Here is a 14617-nt window from a genome sequence, read left to right as displayed (position 1 = left end):
ACATAATAAACAATTAACTCTTTATTTCTAAGGGCAAAATAGAAGACTACTATATTTTAACTTAATACCCATTTTACCCTTCACTTAATCTACCTCAACTTGGTTATCAATAGTATACCTTCAGATTCCATATTTTGATGACATATATTCTACTTACTCACTCATTTAATGAGGGATAACTTTTGGTCCCATAAACTGTCTTGGAAAGCTCTAAGATTTCATACATTCATCTAAGATTCTTATTTGATATGACTTTCTAAACTCATGAAAATTCGAGTTAAAACACTAATATTGGGACTTAAAAAACTAAGTTGAGATAGAGAGTTGATACTTTAGTCAGATGAATTAAATGTTACGCATTCTCCTTCCCTATGTTGGTTTATTACATCTCATGATTGGCCCCTAGTGTAGTATTTTTCAGCTTTTAAAGCACAAAGTTAATTTTATGAAAATTCACTAATTGTGAATATATCCAATACACCCAAAAATAATTGAGTTTATTCAATTACTTTGATTATTATTATCTAATAATATTGTCTTGTTGTAATATATATTAAGATTGTTGGAGATAATTGTGTTATATTTCATAAAATCTTAATTTTGGCAACAAACAAGGGCTTCGGTGATAGTAACAGAAACTAGGGGGTTATCATAAACCTTATCAAAGCACATTTGCCTGAAGGAAAATTAAATAACCAGTATAAGGATATGTTTGTCATCTTACACTTATAAAGAATAATTAAATAAAATTAAAAAAACAAGCTTTTTTTTTTTTTTGCAAAACTATAGAATAAATATTATTGAAAGTTAAAAAAAAAATAAAAAATAAAGGAAAGTTAATTATGAATTGGACATATTTTTGATACATCATATCATACATCAGATTTTATACGGGCCTCCTACTTTTATTACTGTTTGAAATCCAAGCCCAAATCGTCTAATATTCCAGAACCGGTTTTGAAAAATTGCCCATTCAGTCGTTCTCCTCTGGTTTGTTACAGTCGATTCAGAGGTTTAAAAAATAATGGCTTCTTTGGACTCCGACGTTAATATGGTTCCAGTTGGTGAGGCATCGAGCAGTTCTACTTCTTCATCCTCCAAGAAGCCTAAATGTTTCGAGATCAAGAAGTGGAGCGCTGTTGCCCTCTGGGCCTGGGGTAACCCTAACCCTGGTTTTTTTATGTTATCTATTAGACATTATTTTTTTTTATTGCATTTTTAGTTGTTAGTTTCAAATTTTAGATATTAATGTTGTTTTGGTTGATTGATGCAGATATTGTTGTTGATAACTGTGCGATTTGCAGAAACCATATTATGGATCTCTGTGGGTTATCTTTTCGAATTTCGTTTTGTGTTTATTTTTTTGTTGGCTCTTTATGAATTGTTGAGTAATTTGGTTTTTGGTGTTAAGGCATCGAGTGTCAAGCGAACCAGGCCAGTGCCACGAGCGAGGAATGCACTGTAGCATGGGGTATGTTTTTAAGTGCTCTTAAAGCCTTTGGCTTATTATTTTTAAGGATGTGTGTTCCCTTTTTTGGTTATAAATAAAAATTAAAACTAAAACAATGATGGTTATAATTTATATGATAGTTAAAATACGATGGACTCAAGGTTTCTGGAGAATGTAATTAAGTAATGTTGTAACAATTTATGGTATATTTATTTGACAATTTTATTGTTGCACAATTATTACAAAGGATGGTAATTTTGCTTTTTGAAGTCATTAGAGCATGGATAGATAACTGAATAGCTTTAGGATTTAGCATGGGCACTCCTGCATATGAAATCCTGTCTTTGTTCACTGTAATCTGGAGACGTTGATGAATTAGGCATTCGATTATATGATTTAGCACAATTTATTTTTGGTATTTTGCAAATGCATTTATATGATCCTATATGATAAAGTTGCAAGTACATTGATGGTTTAGACTCTGGATTATGAATGGAAGTATGAGTATTTATTGAGGTTTGTACCTATATAATAGTGTGTTGCTACAATTACTATATTTCATTCAAGTATGTTGATTGTCATCTTTGAATTGTTGGAGAATCACCGGAGATCAACATTACCCAGATGAGCACAACTAATTAATTGATACTGAACTCTTCTACTGTTCTAAACTTTGAGATTTATGATAAGTGAATGAGATTTTATAAGCTTTGTTTGGTTTCATCTTTTACTTTAAATTTAATTTTTCAGTATTTTGTTATGGATCCTTGTTGATAGTCTGGCAATGTTATTTTTGAAGTTGTCAAAGCATGGATAGATAAAAATATTAGCTCTACAATTAAGCACTCCTGGTCATACAGTAAGATGTCCCTTGTTCATCGTGATTTGGTTCCTAGACTTATGCAAGTTACATCAACTCGGTATTTAGGTTTTTGGTATGGGGTGTAAATGTTTTAGCTTGTTGGATCTTGCATGCGTGTTGTTCCTTCAAATATGTGTGTGAGCATGAACCTGTGTATGGTGTGCATATGTGTGTTTTTGTGTATGTGTATATGATGTCTATTCAAAAAATTGTCTCTTCTTGTTCATCTATATTTGAGTTCTGATTCTTACAAATTACAGAGACAATGATGAGGGCTTAGTGTTTAAATTATCAAGAGAAGTTTGTAGTTCAACCCGTAAAACTGAATTGCTTAAAAATCACAGTTTGGTTTGGTTTGAGTTGAAAATTTTTCAAATTGTTTTTTTCAATTTGGGTTACCAAACCGCAAACTATATTTCTTTAATATATATGAAAGTATGTTTGACAGAATTTTCTAATAAATAATTAGATGTACAAACCATAGTAGTCGAGTTGTGTATCATATCTTATAATATGTCTTTTAAAAAATAAAATAATAAAATATTAATATAATAATATAAAATTATAATTGACACATCATCATTTTAAAAAAGGCCAAAGGACTTATTTCCACCCAATGATCATTGCATTCCTAAATTAGTACCCGTTAATTATTAAAAACTCAAACACTCACTTGCGAGTTGTTAAAATTAACGGAACTAATTAATGCTATCTATTTCCCCCTAGGATTAAACTTTGAAATTTTGCAATTTTCCCATAAGGTTTTTTTCTTTTTCTCCCCCTTTTTTTTTGGCATCGGTAACTAGAGGAAGAACGTCCTTGTCATTGGAGGAAGACAAAGACGTTCTACGTCTGGTTATCAATGTTGAAAAAGAGAGGGAGAAAAAAAAGAAAACCCTAGGGGAGAAAATATAACATTTTAAAGTTTAAACTTGGAAAAAATTGTTAGTTTTTTAGACCTGGGGGAGAAACGGATAATGTTTTATTATTTTTAATATATTACTAGTTAAATGATGATTTTATCTCTGAAATTTAACTAATTATATTAATTTTAACTGTTCATGGGTGGATGTTTGAATTTTTAATAGTTAACATGTACTAATTTGAGAATGTAATGAACTTTGAGGTACCAATTTGGGAATGCAATAAACTTTAGGTGGGAATAAGTCCTTTGGCCTTTTGAAAAATATCAAAAAAAACCTTTTTAACATTTGAAAATTTTTTATAAACACATATGTTGCGCCATCATTTTCTTTTAAAAAGTGTATTGATCTGTATCGGTTCAATACATCTTATGATATATATAACTTTTTACTTATATCATATTGTATTTTACGATACATAGTGTATTGTAAGATATTGATAACTATGGTTTAAATTATAATAAAAAACGTATTTTTTCAGTTTGGTTGGAAACTGAAACTTAAAATGGTTTGGTTTAGTTGAAAAATTTTCAAACTGTTTTTTTTCCATATTGGTTTGAAAAAACTCTCAAACCGGATCATACACCCCTCTAGAGGTTTGAGAAGATCATTAGGTTTCTAATTTAGAGTGTGAATTTTCAGTCGGCTAGACCTCTACGATAATATGATGTTGGACTTGATTTGTTTAACTCAGATAATTGTGGAGTCTGAGTCTTCTAAATCACAAGTTTGTCTTTCCTGATACATTTAGTTCAAATCATGGCAGTAGCACTGATGTGCAGTCTTACAGAGTTGGAGAATCACATAGTGAATCATTGCATTACATTTGTAAGCATATATTGGCCACAACTAATAAATTGTTGCAAAACCCTTTTACTGTTTGTACAGCTTTACTCAAACCTGGCTGAAATGAAATAGAATCAAATATGTGCAATAAATCACGTCTACCCCTTGACCATGGTTTGGGTCTTTGGTTATTACCTTACCAAATTCTCAATTAATTTTCATTGTTCATTGACATAAGTAGATTATATTGGTCGTAGCCTTTGCTTTTGGCTTCACCCACTAACATTGATTTGTATCTGTAGGGGTTTGTAATCATGCCTTCCACTTTCACTGCATCAGTCGATGGCTTAAGACTCGTCAAGTTTGTCCATTGGGTATGCCTTATGTTTCCTCTATATTTTGTTGTTATTGAAACTTCATGTTGTAGTTTATGCATTCTCATTTGTTCTACGTGGTTGGCCTGTTTGTGCAGATAATAGCGAGTGGGAGTTCCAGAAGTATGGCCACTAGAGCCTTTGAGTTGTTGGATTATCAGTCTGCTATCTAGTGGGGATTTGAAATAGAATTTATGGGTCTCTATTGGCCCTTTTCCCGGACAACTTTTTGCCAGATCTACCTAATGATCATTTTGTGAATTATTAGATCTGACTTTGTATTTGATCATGGGTATACTGGATTCATTATGCCATGCATTGTATTACTGTGGTTCAGTGTTGCGTTTTGGCAGTTAAAGGTTGTACTTTTGCATGGTTATTGACAGTATGATTCGAGTGTTTGTGAATTGTGATGAATGCTCTTACTGGATTTATGCAAGTGTACTATGTTGTTCTCATGATTAGTTTACAAATTCTTCAGCAGGTAGTTGTTTGATTTAGTTCATTCCTGATGTATTATTTATTTGAAATGATAGGTATAATTATTACTGTATTTTTTTTTATAAATAAAATAATTATTATTTATATAAATAAATTGTATAAACTGAAATGATAGATTATTTATTTTTTTCTTCAAAATCATCTAATTTTTTATGTTAGATTGCATGAATGACTCAAATTATATGAATAAGTTTGCATAATTTATTTGTATATTTAATAAAAAACTGACTAAGTGAGAGACATATAAAAGTGTGGATAGATATATAATCTGTGAATCTGTAAATAGTAATATTTTATGTATTTTTTTATACATAAATATATATATATATATTTATATATATTATTACATAATTATGTTATTTTATTTAAAATTATTTTAATTATATGATAAAGTATATAAATAGGTGTATATATATTAAAAATAAGTATATTTAGTTTCATTAGTATGAAAAAATCACAATGAATTAAAGCAGGCATTTCCGGATTGAAATAGTCAAACATGAAAAAATAAACGTCGCCTGAGAGATTCGAACTCTCGCGGGGAAACCCCATGTACTTAGCAGGCACACGCCTTAACCACTCGGCCAAAGCGACATCGTTGGACAACCATTTCTTTCATTGAATTAATTCTATAAATTCAAAAATCAAATTAATTAATCATGGCATAAGATTAGTGCTTGTATATCTTAATAATAAATTCTATGATATTTTCCTTATTTTTTAATGCTAAATTAGATTAGATTTTCAATAATGTAAAATCAAATTTATTCTTATTTAAGTGATTTATTGTACCAACTAAAGGAACTAATTTTGAGTTTTATGAAAAATAAATGATAATAATAGTTATTAACTTTAAGTAAATAATTATGTTATCCATTATTAATGATTAAATATAATTCAAAATATAAGAGATAATAATACAAATAAACGAGATTTTTAACGTGGTTCAATCTATTATTTAAAAACTTACCTACATGATTATGTTATAAAAAATGTTATATCACTAAAAGCCAAGACTTGAAATGCCTAATTATTAGATCTTTTACCTCCCTCCCTTTTCTTGTGGTGAACTTTTATAAGACAGAGATATAGAGTTACATGTAGATGTGGTATTTAGAAATTCGTCTTTTAAAAATGAATCTAGATATTTAATTCTATTTTAATTGTATAAAAACAAGATAATTACATTGATAATATAATCCCAATTCGATTAGAGAGGATCACTTTCCCTTATAGACACATCTTGTAGATTTTAAGAAGATGTACTAGCATATGAAATTTTTCTCTCTATCTCTGAGTTTATTTCTACTTGTGCTTTTAAACAATTGATAAATAGGTGACATGTTTGATTGTTTTTATATTCAAAGTGTTAAACTCGTAAATTTAGTCAAAAAAGAGTTTTACCATATAATAACTGCCCCTTAATTTCTAAAGCACAATTTTAATGTTAGAAACTCTTTGCTATTATGCACAAGGGACATGTGGAGACTTCGGTTTTATTATCAAATATCATTTCAAACCCATACTAATTTTTCACATGTATTATTTCGTAGCTAAAGTAATAAGAAATTTCATAACTAAATGTATCCGTATAATCATTTATATTTAATAATTTTTAAATAATTTATTTTTAAGATAATCTTTTAATTTTGATAATAAAATATTATCTAATAATCTTTTAAATATTTTTTAATTTTTATAATAAAATATTATTCAAAACAATTGTACCATTGTACTCCAATTGACACACAAGAATTTAAACAAACATCACACCTCCAACTACCACCTCTAGCTGGAAAATGATAGAGAAATTATAGGCTAAAGTGTTTAAGGTTACAGTTTCATATAATAGTTATTCGCATCTTATAATATATAATATGATATGATATAGATAAAAAAAGATATATATTATAAGATATATCAAATTAATATGATATAATATATATCATATAATACAATATATATTATCAATACATTTTTTAAATAAAATGATGGTATAATATTAGTTTATATAAAAAATCTTAAATTTTTAAAAATATTTGTAAGATTTTCTAAAATAATAATATGATATCTAAATTTTTTAATTATTATTTTATTTTTAAAAAATTGATCATATGATATAATACGATACTTAATATTAATTTTAACATTTCATTAATTTTATTAATTTTGGACTTTTTTCTTTCTCTAAAAGAAAGGGGGTGATTTTTGGATAAGCTTGCAATTGTAATGGTACTTTGGTAAATTAAGCACTAGCTAATTATAAGTGAATTTTCATTTATTTATTTGCGGTAATGGCATAAGCGTAAAAAAGGGAATAACATAGCCTAATTCATAAAGGAAATGTTTATAAAGGCGTGCATCATTCCAAAATTTGAATGCTTGCTCATTCTCATTCTTCACCTCTCTGCATGTCCATGCCTTCTTTCTTCTTCTTCCTAACTATTCTCCTACAATGCCTCTCATCCTCAGTGTCCTTCAAGCAAACCTACATTGTCAACATGAGGCCTCAGGACAAGCCCTTAGTCTTCCTCACTTACCGTGACTGGCATTTATCCGGTCTTCAGTCTCTTTCTTCCACTCCGGATGATCTTATTTACACCTACACCGACGCCTACAACGGCTTTGCTGCCTCTCTCTATCCTGCTTAAGCCGAGGCTCTCTGCCTTTCCGACTGTGTCATTGGCGTTTACGAAGACACTCTTTACACTCTCTCAACACTGAGTCTGGGGTGGGGGGGCATAGCAATCAGGATCTCGACCACGCCTCATGTAATGTCATTATTGGCGTCCTTGATACTGGTGTTTGGCCTGAGTCTAAAAGCTTCGTGATACTGGTGTTTGCCCTGAGTCTAAAAGCTTCAACGATTCAGACACGCCCCGACTTTCGAGCAAATGGCTAGGTGAGTGCGAATCGGGCCCCGATTTTAGTCCTAATCTTTTCAACAAGAAGCTCAACGGTGCTTGATTTTTCTCTAGAGGTTACCGCATGGCTTCTGGTGGTACGCTTTTGAGAAACTCTAACGAATCTCCCCGTGATGATGACGGTCATGGGACTCACACGGCCAGTATAGCTGCCAGTTCACGTGTTGCCAATGCAAGCCTGCTCGGTTATGCCTGCGGCACAGCTCGTGGAATGGTCACTCACGCACGTGTGGCTACCTACAAGGTTTGCTGGAAGACTGGATGCTTCGGATCGGACATTTTGGCGGGTATGGATCGGGCCATACAAAACGGTGTGGATGTTCTATCGATCTCCCTGGGTCATTTGCTCCCGGATTGCAGAGATGTAGTTGCCGTAGGAGAATTCACTGCAGTGGAGAAGGGTATTTTCGTCTCATGTTCAGCAGGAAACAGTGGGCCCACTGAAGCCACTCTTGCAAACGTGGCCCCGTGGATCATGACTGTTGGTGCAGGAACATTTGATCGTGATTTCCTTGCTTAGTTCTGGGAGACAACGGAAAGGCTACCGGTGTCTCGCTTTGCAGTGGCAAGGGAATGGGAAATAAACCGGTTTCATTGGTTTACAACAAAGGCTCAAACCGTTCTGCCATACTGTGTTTACCCGGTTCACTTAAACCGAAGCTCGTACGTGGGAAAGTAGTTATTTGTGACAGAGGAGTAAACGCACGTGTGGCGAAAGGAGTCGTCGTACGGGACGCTGGTGGAGTTGGTATGATACTGGCGAACACGGCGGAAAGCAGAGAAGAATTGGTGGCTGACAGTCACTTGCTACCGGCGGTAGCAGTGGGTAGAGAAGTGGGCGATAAGATTAGGGAGTTCGCCAAGTCAGGAAATCCAACGGTGCTGCCTACATTAGGTGGGCCGGCGTTGAACGCTAGGACATCTCCAGTGGTGGCAGCGTTTTGCCCAAGAGGGCCTAATACGGTGACTCCGCAGAACTTAAAGCCGGATTTGATTGGGCCTAGAGTCAACATATGGCCTGCCTGGTCAGAAGCCACTGGGCCAACTGTATCGGAGATGGACAAAAGGAGAACTCAACTCAATATAATTTCAGGTATATCGTATAACTGCCTTAAGGCAAACTTTTTACTTGTCATGGATAAAACTCTCCAAGAGTACGATTTTCAGAGGTTAAATTAAGAACGATGGTACAAATGTGATTAATTTAATATATTATTTAAATATTTTTATTGTTAAATTTAGCCTAAGGATTTTTTCTCCCGTAGTCATTACTCTTTTCTTAAGTTTATATTGTTTATATTTTAAAAACTAAAATATTCATTTATATATTAAATTTTATTATTAAAATTAAAAGTAAAATTGTTATTTAACTAAAAATATTAAAATTTTAATTAAAAAATTTAACAAATTTTTCCCGGGATTCGAAAAGTGAGGAATTCACTCTTAGTGTTTGAAATTTTTTGAAGTTTTTTCTCTGATAATCAAAGTCGACCTTCTTCATCCATCTTTTATCGGGAAGGGCAACCACTTTTATTTTATCTGATGCTTGAACAATAGAAGAGGTTGGAAATTGTGTTTTTTATGTTTGATGGCCAAATCATCCACAAACAATTTATAATATTTTTAAGTAAATAATTAGATATTTAATAATTGAGTGTTATTTTATTTTTAATTTAAATTTATTTAATTATATGATGATATATTATTTATATATTTAATTATTTAATATACATATAATTTTATTAATTATATTAAGAGATTCGATTTATCTCGGACATTTAGGTACATCTAGGTACATCTATGTCTTGCCCACACATTAGTGGAGTGGCTGCGTTGCTGACAGGAGCCCACCCAGATTGGAGCCCAAGTGCCATAACATCGGCTTTAATGACTACAGCCTATACTATGGACAATACCAAATCTCCTCTGCGTGATGCTGCAAACGGTGGATTTTCAAACCCATGGGCTCATGGCTCGGGCCACGTCAACCCGCAAAAGGCCCTCTCTTCGGGCCTTGTATATGATATTTCCACTGCAGAGTACATGGCATTCTTGTGCTCTTTGAAATACACTACTCGACATATCCGAGTCATCGTCAAACGCCCCGTCTACTGTTTGAGAAAATTCAACACCCCGGCGACCTTAATTATCTGTCATTCTCAGTGTTTTTTAGAAACAGGAGGGTGGTTGGATACACTCGGGTGTTGACAAACGTTGGGCCTGCAAGATCCTTGTACAATGTGAGTGTCTCTAGCCCAGCCAACGTTGGGATTACGGTGACGCCTAAAACTCTTTTCTTTGGGGCTGTAGGGGATAAAAAGAGACACAGAGTTACCTTTGTGGCGAAGAAAGGTGTTGGTCAGATGGGTGGCTCTGAATTTGGTTCAATTGTGTGGGCTAAAGCTCAACATCAAGTTAGGAGCCCAGTTTCTTTTTCGTGGACACACAGTTGGTGAGCTAATATGCCTGTGGTTTTTACGTATTATTCTGGGTTAATATATGAAATGGAATACCATGACCAGTTTGTTAAATTATCGCTTTCAGATTGTAAAATTCACTTCAAAATTTGTATTATTAGTTCAACTCGACGATGGGTCCTGTAATTCGAGAGATCCAAGTTAGCAATAAGCTAAGATTGAATTCAAACCGAATTTATTTAAACTAAAAATCGAGTTCACTTAAGTGAGCCCACAATAAATATGAAAAATTTTCGAGTTTGATCATGAGCTATATATTTTCAAACTCGAGTTTTAGATGTGTTCGTCTTACCAAACTAGTGAGCTTAAAATTTTTTTATATAAATTAACTAAAACAAGACTATTTTGATCTATTCGGATCCAAACAACGTCGTTTTAGTTTTTTTTCAGGTACAATACCAATCCGAGTTTAAAGTTTAATTTGAACTCAAACTGAACTTAAACTTGACTTCCCTTAAGTGAACCAAACTTGAACAAAATTGAAACAAACTAGAGCTTGAGTTTAAACAAACTCAAACTCAACTTTATTTGAAACCAACCCTACCATGAGTTATACCCTACCAATAAGGCCAAATGATTGTTTTTCACCTGTATGTGTGTGGCCTGTAATAACTAATGTGCCGTGGCAAGTAGAAACCGTGAACCATTCAAATATTGCCCACCAATTCAATCATTCAAATCAACAATTATTTTGCTGTAGGTCCAGGGAATTGAATTATGGAGTCACATTTTTCAAATATATAAGCAGTGTGACAGCCATTAGTCAACAAGATTCAGTGTCAGTATTCCAAGCCAGAAGTATAATTTAGATGCCCCATTTCCACGTCTAAATTTCTACAATCACTCAGAATGACCGTGAAAGTTGGTGGGCAGTATCAGCATTGAAAAAAATACCTCAAATTTCTTAATGACTGTTATTATGAAAGTTCCCTTGTGATAATTCTAGAAGAATAGACAACATGGATTACAAGTGCCGCAGGTCTTTTTACAACTGCAACAAAGGCATACCTTTGAACATTTTGGGAACTTAGGGCATGCACATTTCCATTGGCAACATGAGCAACCCAGTAAACATGAGCAAGTTGAGCGACAAGAGAAGTCTGGGCAACATGCGGAGCACTTGGGACAACATGAACAGTCAGGGCAACAAGATGAGCAGTTCGAGTGACATGAACATTCTGGGCAACAAGAAGAGCAGTTTGAGTGACATGAACATTCCGGGCAACAAGAGGAGCAGGTTGGGCAACACAAGGAGCAGTTCGGGCGACATGAGCAGTCTGGGCAACAAGAGGAGCAGTTTGGACAACAAGAAGCGCAGTTTGGGCAACAAGAGCAATCCAGGCATGTAGGAAACCCGCAGACACAACCGTCTCTGCTGCATGAGGTCTTTCCACAGCATCGTGATTTTGGGCAAGAGCAACATAAACACTTAGGGAATGAACAGCAAGAAAATGAATTACAGTTACAAGGATTACAGTCGCAGATTTGTGACAATTTTAGACAAATGGAGGACCCAGAATAACAGCAGCAGCATATCCAAGAAATCCAGGAGAATTTAGAATGCGGCCTTCCACTGCACAAGAATGGAAGCTCAAATTAACATATAGAGGAATTAACAAAACAAGAGATTACATATTGGATCTAATGAATAAAGCAAGTCATTTTCAATGCACTCCTGATACAGAATCAAATAAAATGATGATGATAAAATAGTACCAAAGCCACTTCCAGAAGCACCATGACCTTCGTTTCTTCCGGGCTCTGCTTGAGAGAAAAAAACTATTAGAATTGTGACCTCTCTAAGAACTATACAAAAGATAGTGAAAATTATATCATTCTTACAGAGGTATAAAAGGATCTGCAGTTGTAGCTGTAAAATCAGCAACCCTGAGGATTTTAAGTTCAATCTATTACAATTTGGATTAAAATGAATGAAACGACGAGCAAATAAATTAGATTGCGTCGCAAGGCATATACAAAACCAAACATACTCTTTGCAGCATCTGGAAGCTAGGTGAAGGCGGTCAACCGATTTTAATTCTTCCTGCTTAAAAGTTTAACTGTTAATAACATTTTACACTTCATAAGAAAAATTTAAATGAATTCAACATCGGGCTGCAATCCTTGCAGGTAGGCTTTTCCATTGAATTGGCAAACAGAAAGAAGCAAACATATTTCAACACGAGGCAAGATGAAACAGATGGCCTATTGGTAGAGTAAAATAATACAATATCAGGGTTTTCAGCTATAAGCATATTAAATCTCAAATGGTTGCCAAAAGTTCCATGAAGTGGTTTAAAATGAAATAATATTGCATAACAGTAGACAGGGATTTTATTGATTGGAGATAAAATTTGCCAAAAATAATAGTTGTGGATATGTCTAAAGTGAAATGTAACTCCGCTATCACCCAAACAATAGAATGAACCAAAATGTTGCTAAAAAAGGAAGCTCAACAGTCTGACTGATACCCAGCAAGAGTCCAATTGGTGGGAAGACCTGAACTTGCTAGCTACATGGACACAGTGGTTGCTCCTAATGATCTGTTTCTATTTTCATGATAAAATCAGCAAACAATTAAAATTGTGTGCCAAGATAAGCCTATTGTCAGCAGCACCTTATAATGGAAAAACTACCTACCATAAATGACCAATCTCTATCTTCAAAGAAAAGTTTGAAAAAACATGGAATTTATCAATCTCTTCAGCATAATGAACACATGCAACAGTTATAGCTCTTCTGTCCACTATATACTTAAAATTTTGTGTTCATAATAATCAGAGTTGTACTTGTACCTCTGTAAATAGACTAGTGAAACAGCTCACAAAGAAAACTAGTTAAAAAGACTTGATAAGACAGAAAGAGAAGAATGCAAAAATTTTGAAGTTAAAACCCACCTCGAGGAAACCAATCTCCCTCTCAAGAACCTGAACCCTGGCCATTTCCCGGCGCTTCCCATACAAATCCGGATATTCCGGCGGGGATTTGGGACGCGGTGGTGGCGGTGGCGAGGGCAATGAAGAAGCAGAGCTAGAATGAACCGCCATTAACCTGAAACTTAAATTACCGATAGGTGCCCGTGAAAAAGGTTCTGTATTCACTCAGTCACGTACCCAAAAATAGGAAAAAAACGAAGAAAGCCATTTGAAGAAGAAGAAGAAAGTAGTTTTACAAGTAAAAATAAGAAAAAAGAAAAGAAAAGAAAAACCACAATAGAAAACAAGTAGGAGCAGGAAAGTAGAAGGAACAGAGAAGAAGGGAGGAAGTAATGTTAGGCATGAATGGAAAAAAGGAAAAGAATGCGTTGTGGAAACGGCAGATGGCAGTAATTAGTCGGTCTGACAAGGATAATAACTGAGGCAGAAACAAAAGAAGAAAAAGTTCGGCTTCTGCAGCAGCTGAAACAAATGTAGAAGAGTAGTAGTAGTAATAGAATGTACATGTTAAGCATTTATAGTGTAAGCTTTTATATTAATACTGTAGGTAGAAAGATTAAATGAAGACTTAAAGGGTGATAATAAGTATAGAAAGGGAGCCATTATTGTATCACAGACTGTGCGTGGCGATGGCTGTGGTGAGATAGTTAACAGATCTGATCTTTCTCGAGACAAAACCTTTGTGCAGCATGGTAATAACGATAGTAATAATAATGGTAAAGACGGCTGTGAAAAAGCCTGCCGCAAATTTGTGTACGAACCCATTAAGCAAAAATAAATAAAAATGACAAGTGCAGAGGTGGATTTTGATGGAGGTTTTTTGAGTGTAAGCTAGAAAGAAGAAGGCATATTACATAGAGCAGAGGCCATGTCTATGTGACTGTCCCTCTCTTTCTTTGTGTATGTGAGTATGTGTGTATTATTTGCTTTGTGTCTGTGTTGGTGTGTAGGGGCAGTTGCAGAGGCAGAGGCAGAGGCAGAGGGCAGAGAAGAGAAAGGCACGATGAAGTACCTCAGATCGCACATGACTTCTGCGTAGGAAAGAGGAAAAAGATTTGTTTCTGCGCGTTGGATTCTTCAAACCAAATAGAACAGCCCTGACTTTGAGAAGAAACAGATTGCACCACAAACTGGGTAAATTCCGGCAAGTAAAATTTGGTTTTTACAGCCCCCGAGGCAGTTTTTATAGCAATGGAGGGGAGCATATGGTATTAAGTCTTTTACCATAATGTTTTAAGATTAAATTTTTTATTAACTTGTGATTATAAAATTAATTATAAAATTAAATTTTTTTTAATCAATTTGACGTGGTTAAAACCACCTTTCCAAGAGCAGTATTGAATTTAAATGAGTTTGTTTGAGTCTAATATAAATTTTATTTGAA

At 33.9% G+C, this 14617-nt stretch overlaps 2 protein-coding genes, 1 non-coding gene and 1 pseudogene across 3 annotated transcripts; 2 read left to right on the top strand and 2 right to left on the bottom strand.

Annotated features, from left to right (window-relative positions):
* The first annotated feature begins 945 nt into the window (after window positions 1-945).
* LOC123193858 (RING-box protein 1a-like) lies at window positions 946-4853 on the top strand. Its single transcript, XM_044606928.1, has 5 exons — window positions 946-1157; window positions 1274-1324; window positions 1412-1471; window positions 4324-4395; window positions 4494-4853. Exons 1-5 carry the CDS (start codon window positions 1025-1027, stop codon window positions 4529-4531), a joined length of 354 nt encoding a protein of 117 aa, XP_044462863.1. The 5' UTR covers window positions 946-1024; the 3' UTR covers window positions 4532-4853.
* Window positions 4854-5408: 555 nt separating this feature from the next.
* Window positions 5409-5490, bottom strand: TRNAS-GCU. Its single transcript has one exon. It is a non-coding gene; the product is annotated as a tRNA-Ser (tRNA).
* A 1823-nt stretch (window positions 5491-7313) lies between these two features.
* Window positions 7314-10276, top strand: LOC123194172 (annotated as a pseudogene).
* Window positions 10277-11178: 902 nt separating this feature from the next.
* Window positions 11179-14284, bottom strand: LOC123194301 (guanine nucleotide-binding protein subunit gamma 3-like). Its single transcript, XM_044607473.1, has 5 exons — window positions 13195-14284; window positions 12289-12341; window positions 12140-12184; window positions 12014-12058; window positions 11179-11870 (listed from the first exon to the last, which is right to left on the bottom strand). Exons 1-5 carry the CDS (start codon window positions 13342-13344, stop codon window positions 11240-11242), a joined length of 924 nt encoding a protein of 307 aa, XP_044463408.1. The 5' UTR covers window positions 13345-14284; the 3' UTR covers window positions 11179-11239.
* Window positions 14285-14617: the final 333 nt, after the last annotated feature.

The sequence above is a fragment of the Mangifera indica genome, chromosome 13 (assembly GCF_011075055.1).
Source record: "Mangifera indica cultivar Alphonso chromosome 13, CATAS_Mindica_2.1, whole genome shotgun sequence".
NCBI classification, from domain to species: Eukaryota; Viridiplantae; Streptophyta; class Magnoliopsida; order Sapindales; family Anacardiaceae; genus Mangifera; species Mangifera indica.
The sequence above is the reverse complement of the archived record's forward strand: the minus strand, read 5'-3'. Positions and strand labels throughout refer to the sequence as shown.

Bases quoted from the DNA above. Each gene is read 5' to 3' on its own strand.
- LOC123193858 (XM_044606928.1), top strand. From the start codon at position 1,025: ATGGCTTCTTTGGACTCCGACGTTAATATGGTTCCAGTTGGTGAGGCA. The intron at 1,158-1,273 runs GTAACCCTAACC...TGATTGATGCAG, and splicing joins TGTTGCCCTCTGGGCCTGGG to ATATTGTTGTTGATAACTGT. The intron at 1,325-1,411 runs GTGGGTTATCTT...TTTGGTGTTAAG, and splicing joins AAACCATATTATGGATCTCT to GCATCGAGTGTCAAGCGAAC.
- LOC123194301 (XM_044607473.1), bottom strand. From the start codon at position 13,344: ATGGCGGTTCATTCTAGCTCTGCTTCTTCATTGCCCTCGCCACCGCCA. The intron at 12,059-12,139 runs GTAAGAATGATA...TCTCTCAAGCAG, and splicing joins GCAGATCCTTTTATACCTCT to AGCCCGGAAGAAACGAAGGT. The intron at 11,871-12,013 runs GTACTATTTTAT...ATTCTTGTGCAG, and splicing joins TGCTTCTGGAAGTGGCTTTG to TGGAAGGCCGCATTCTAAAT.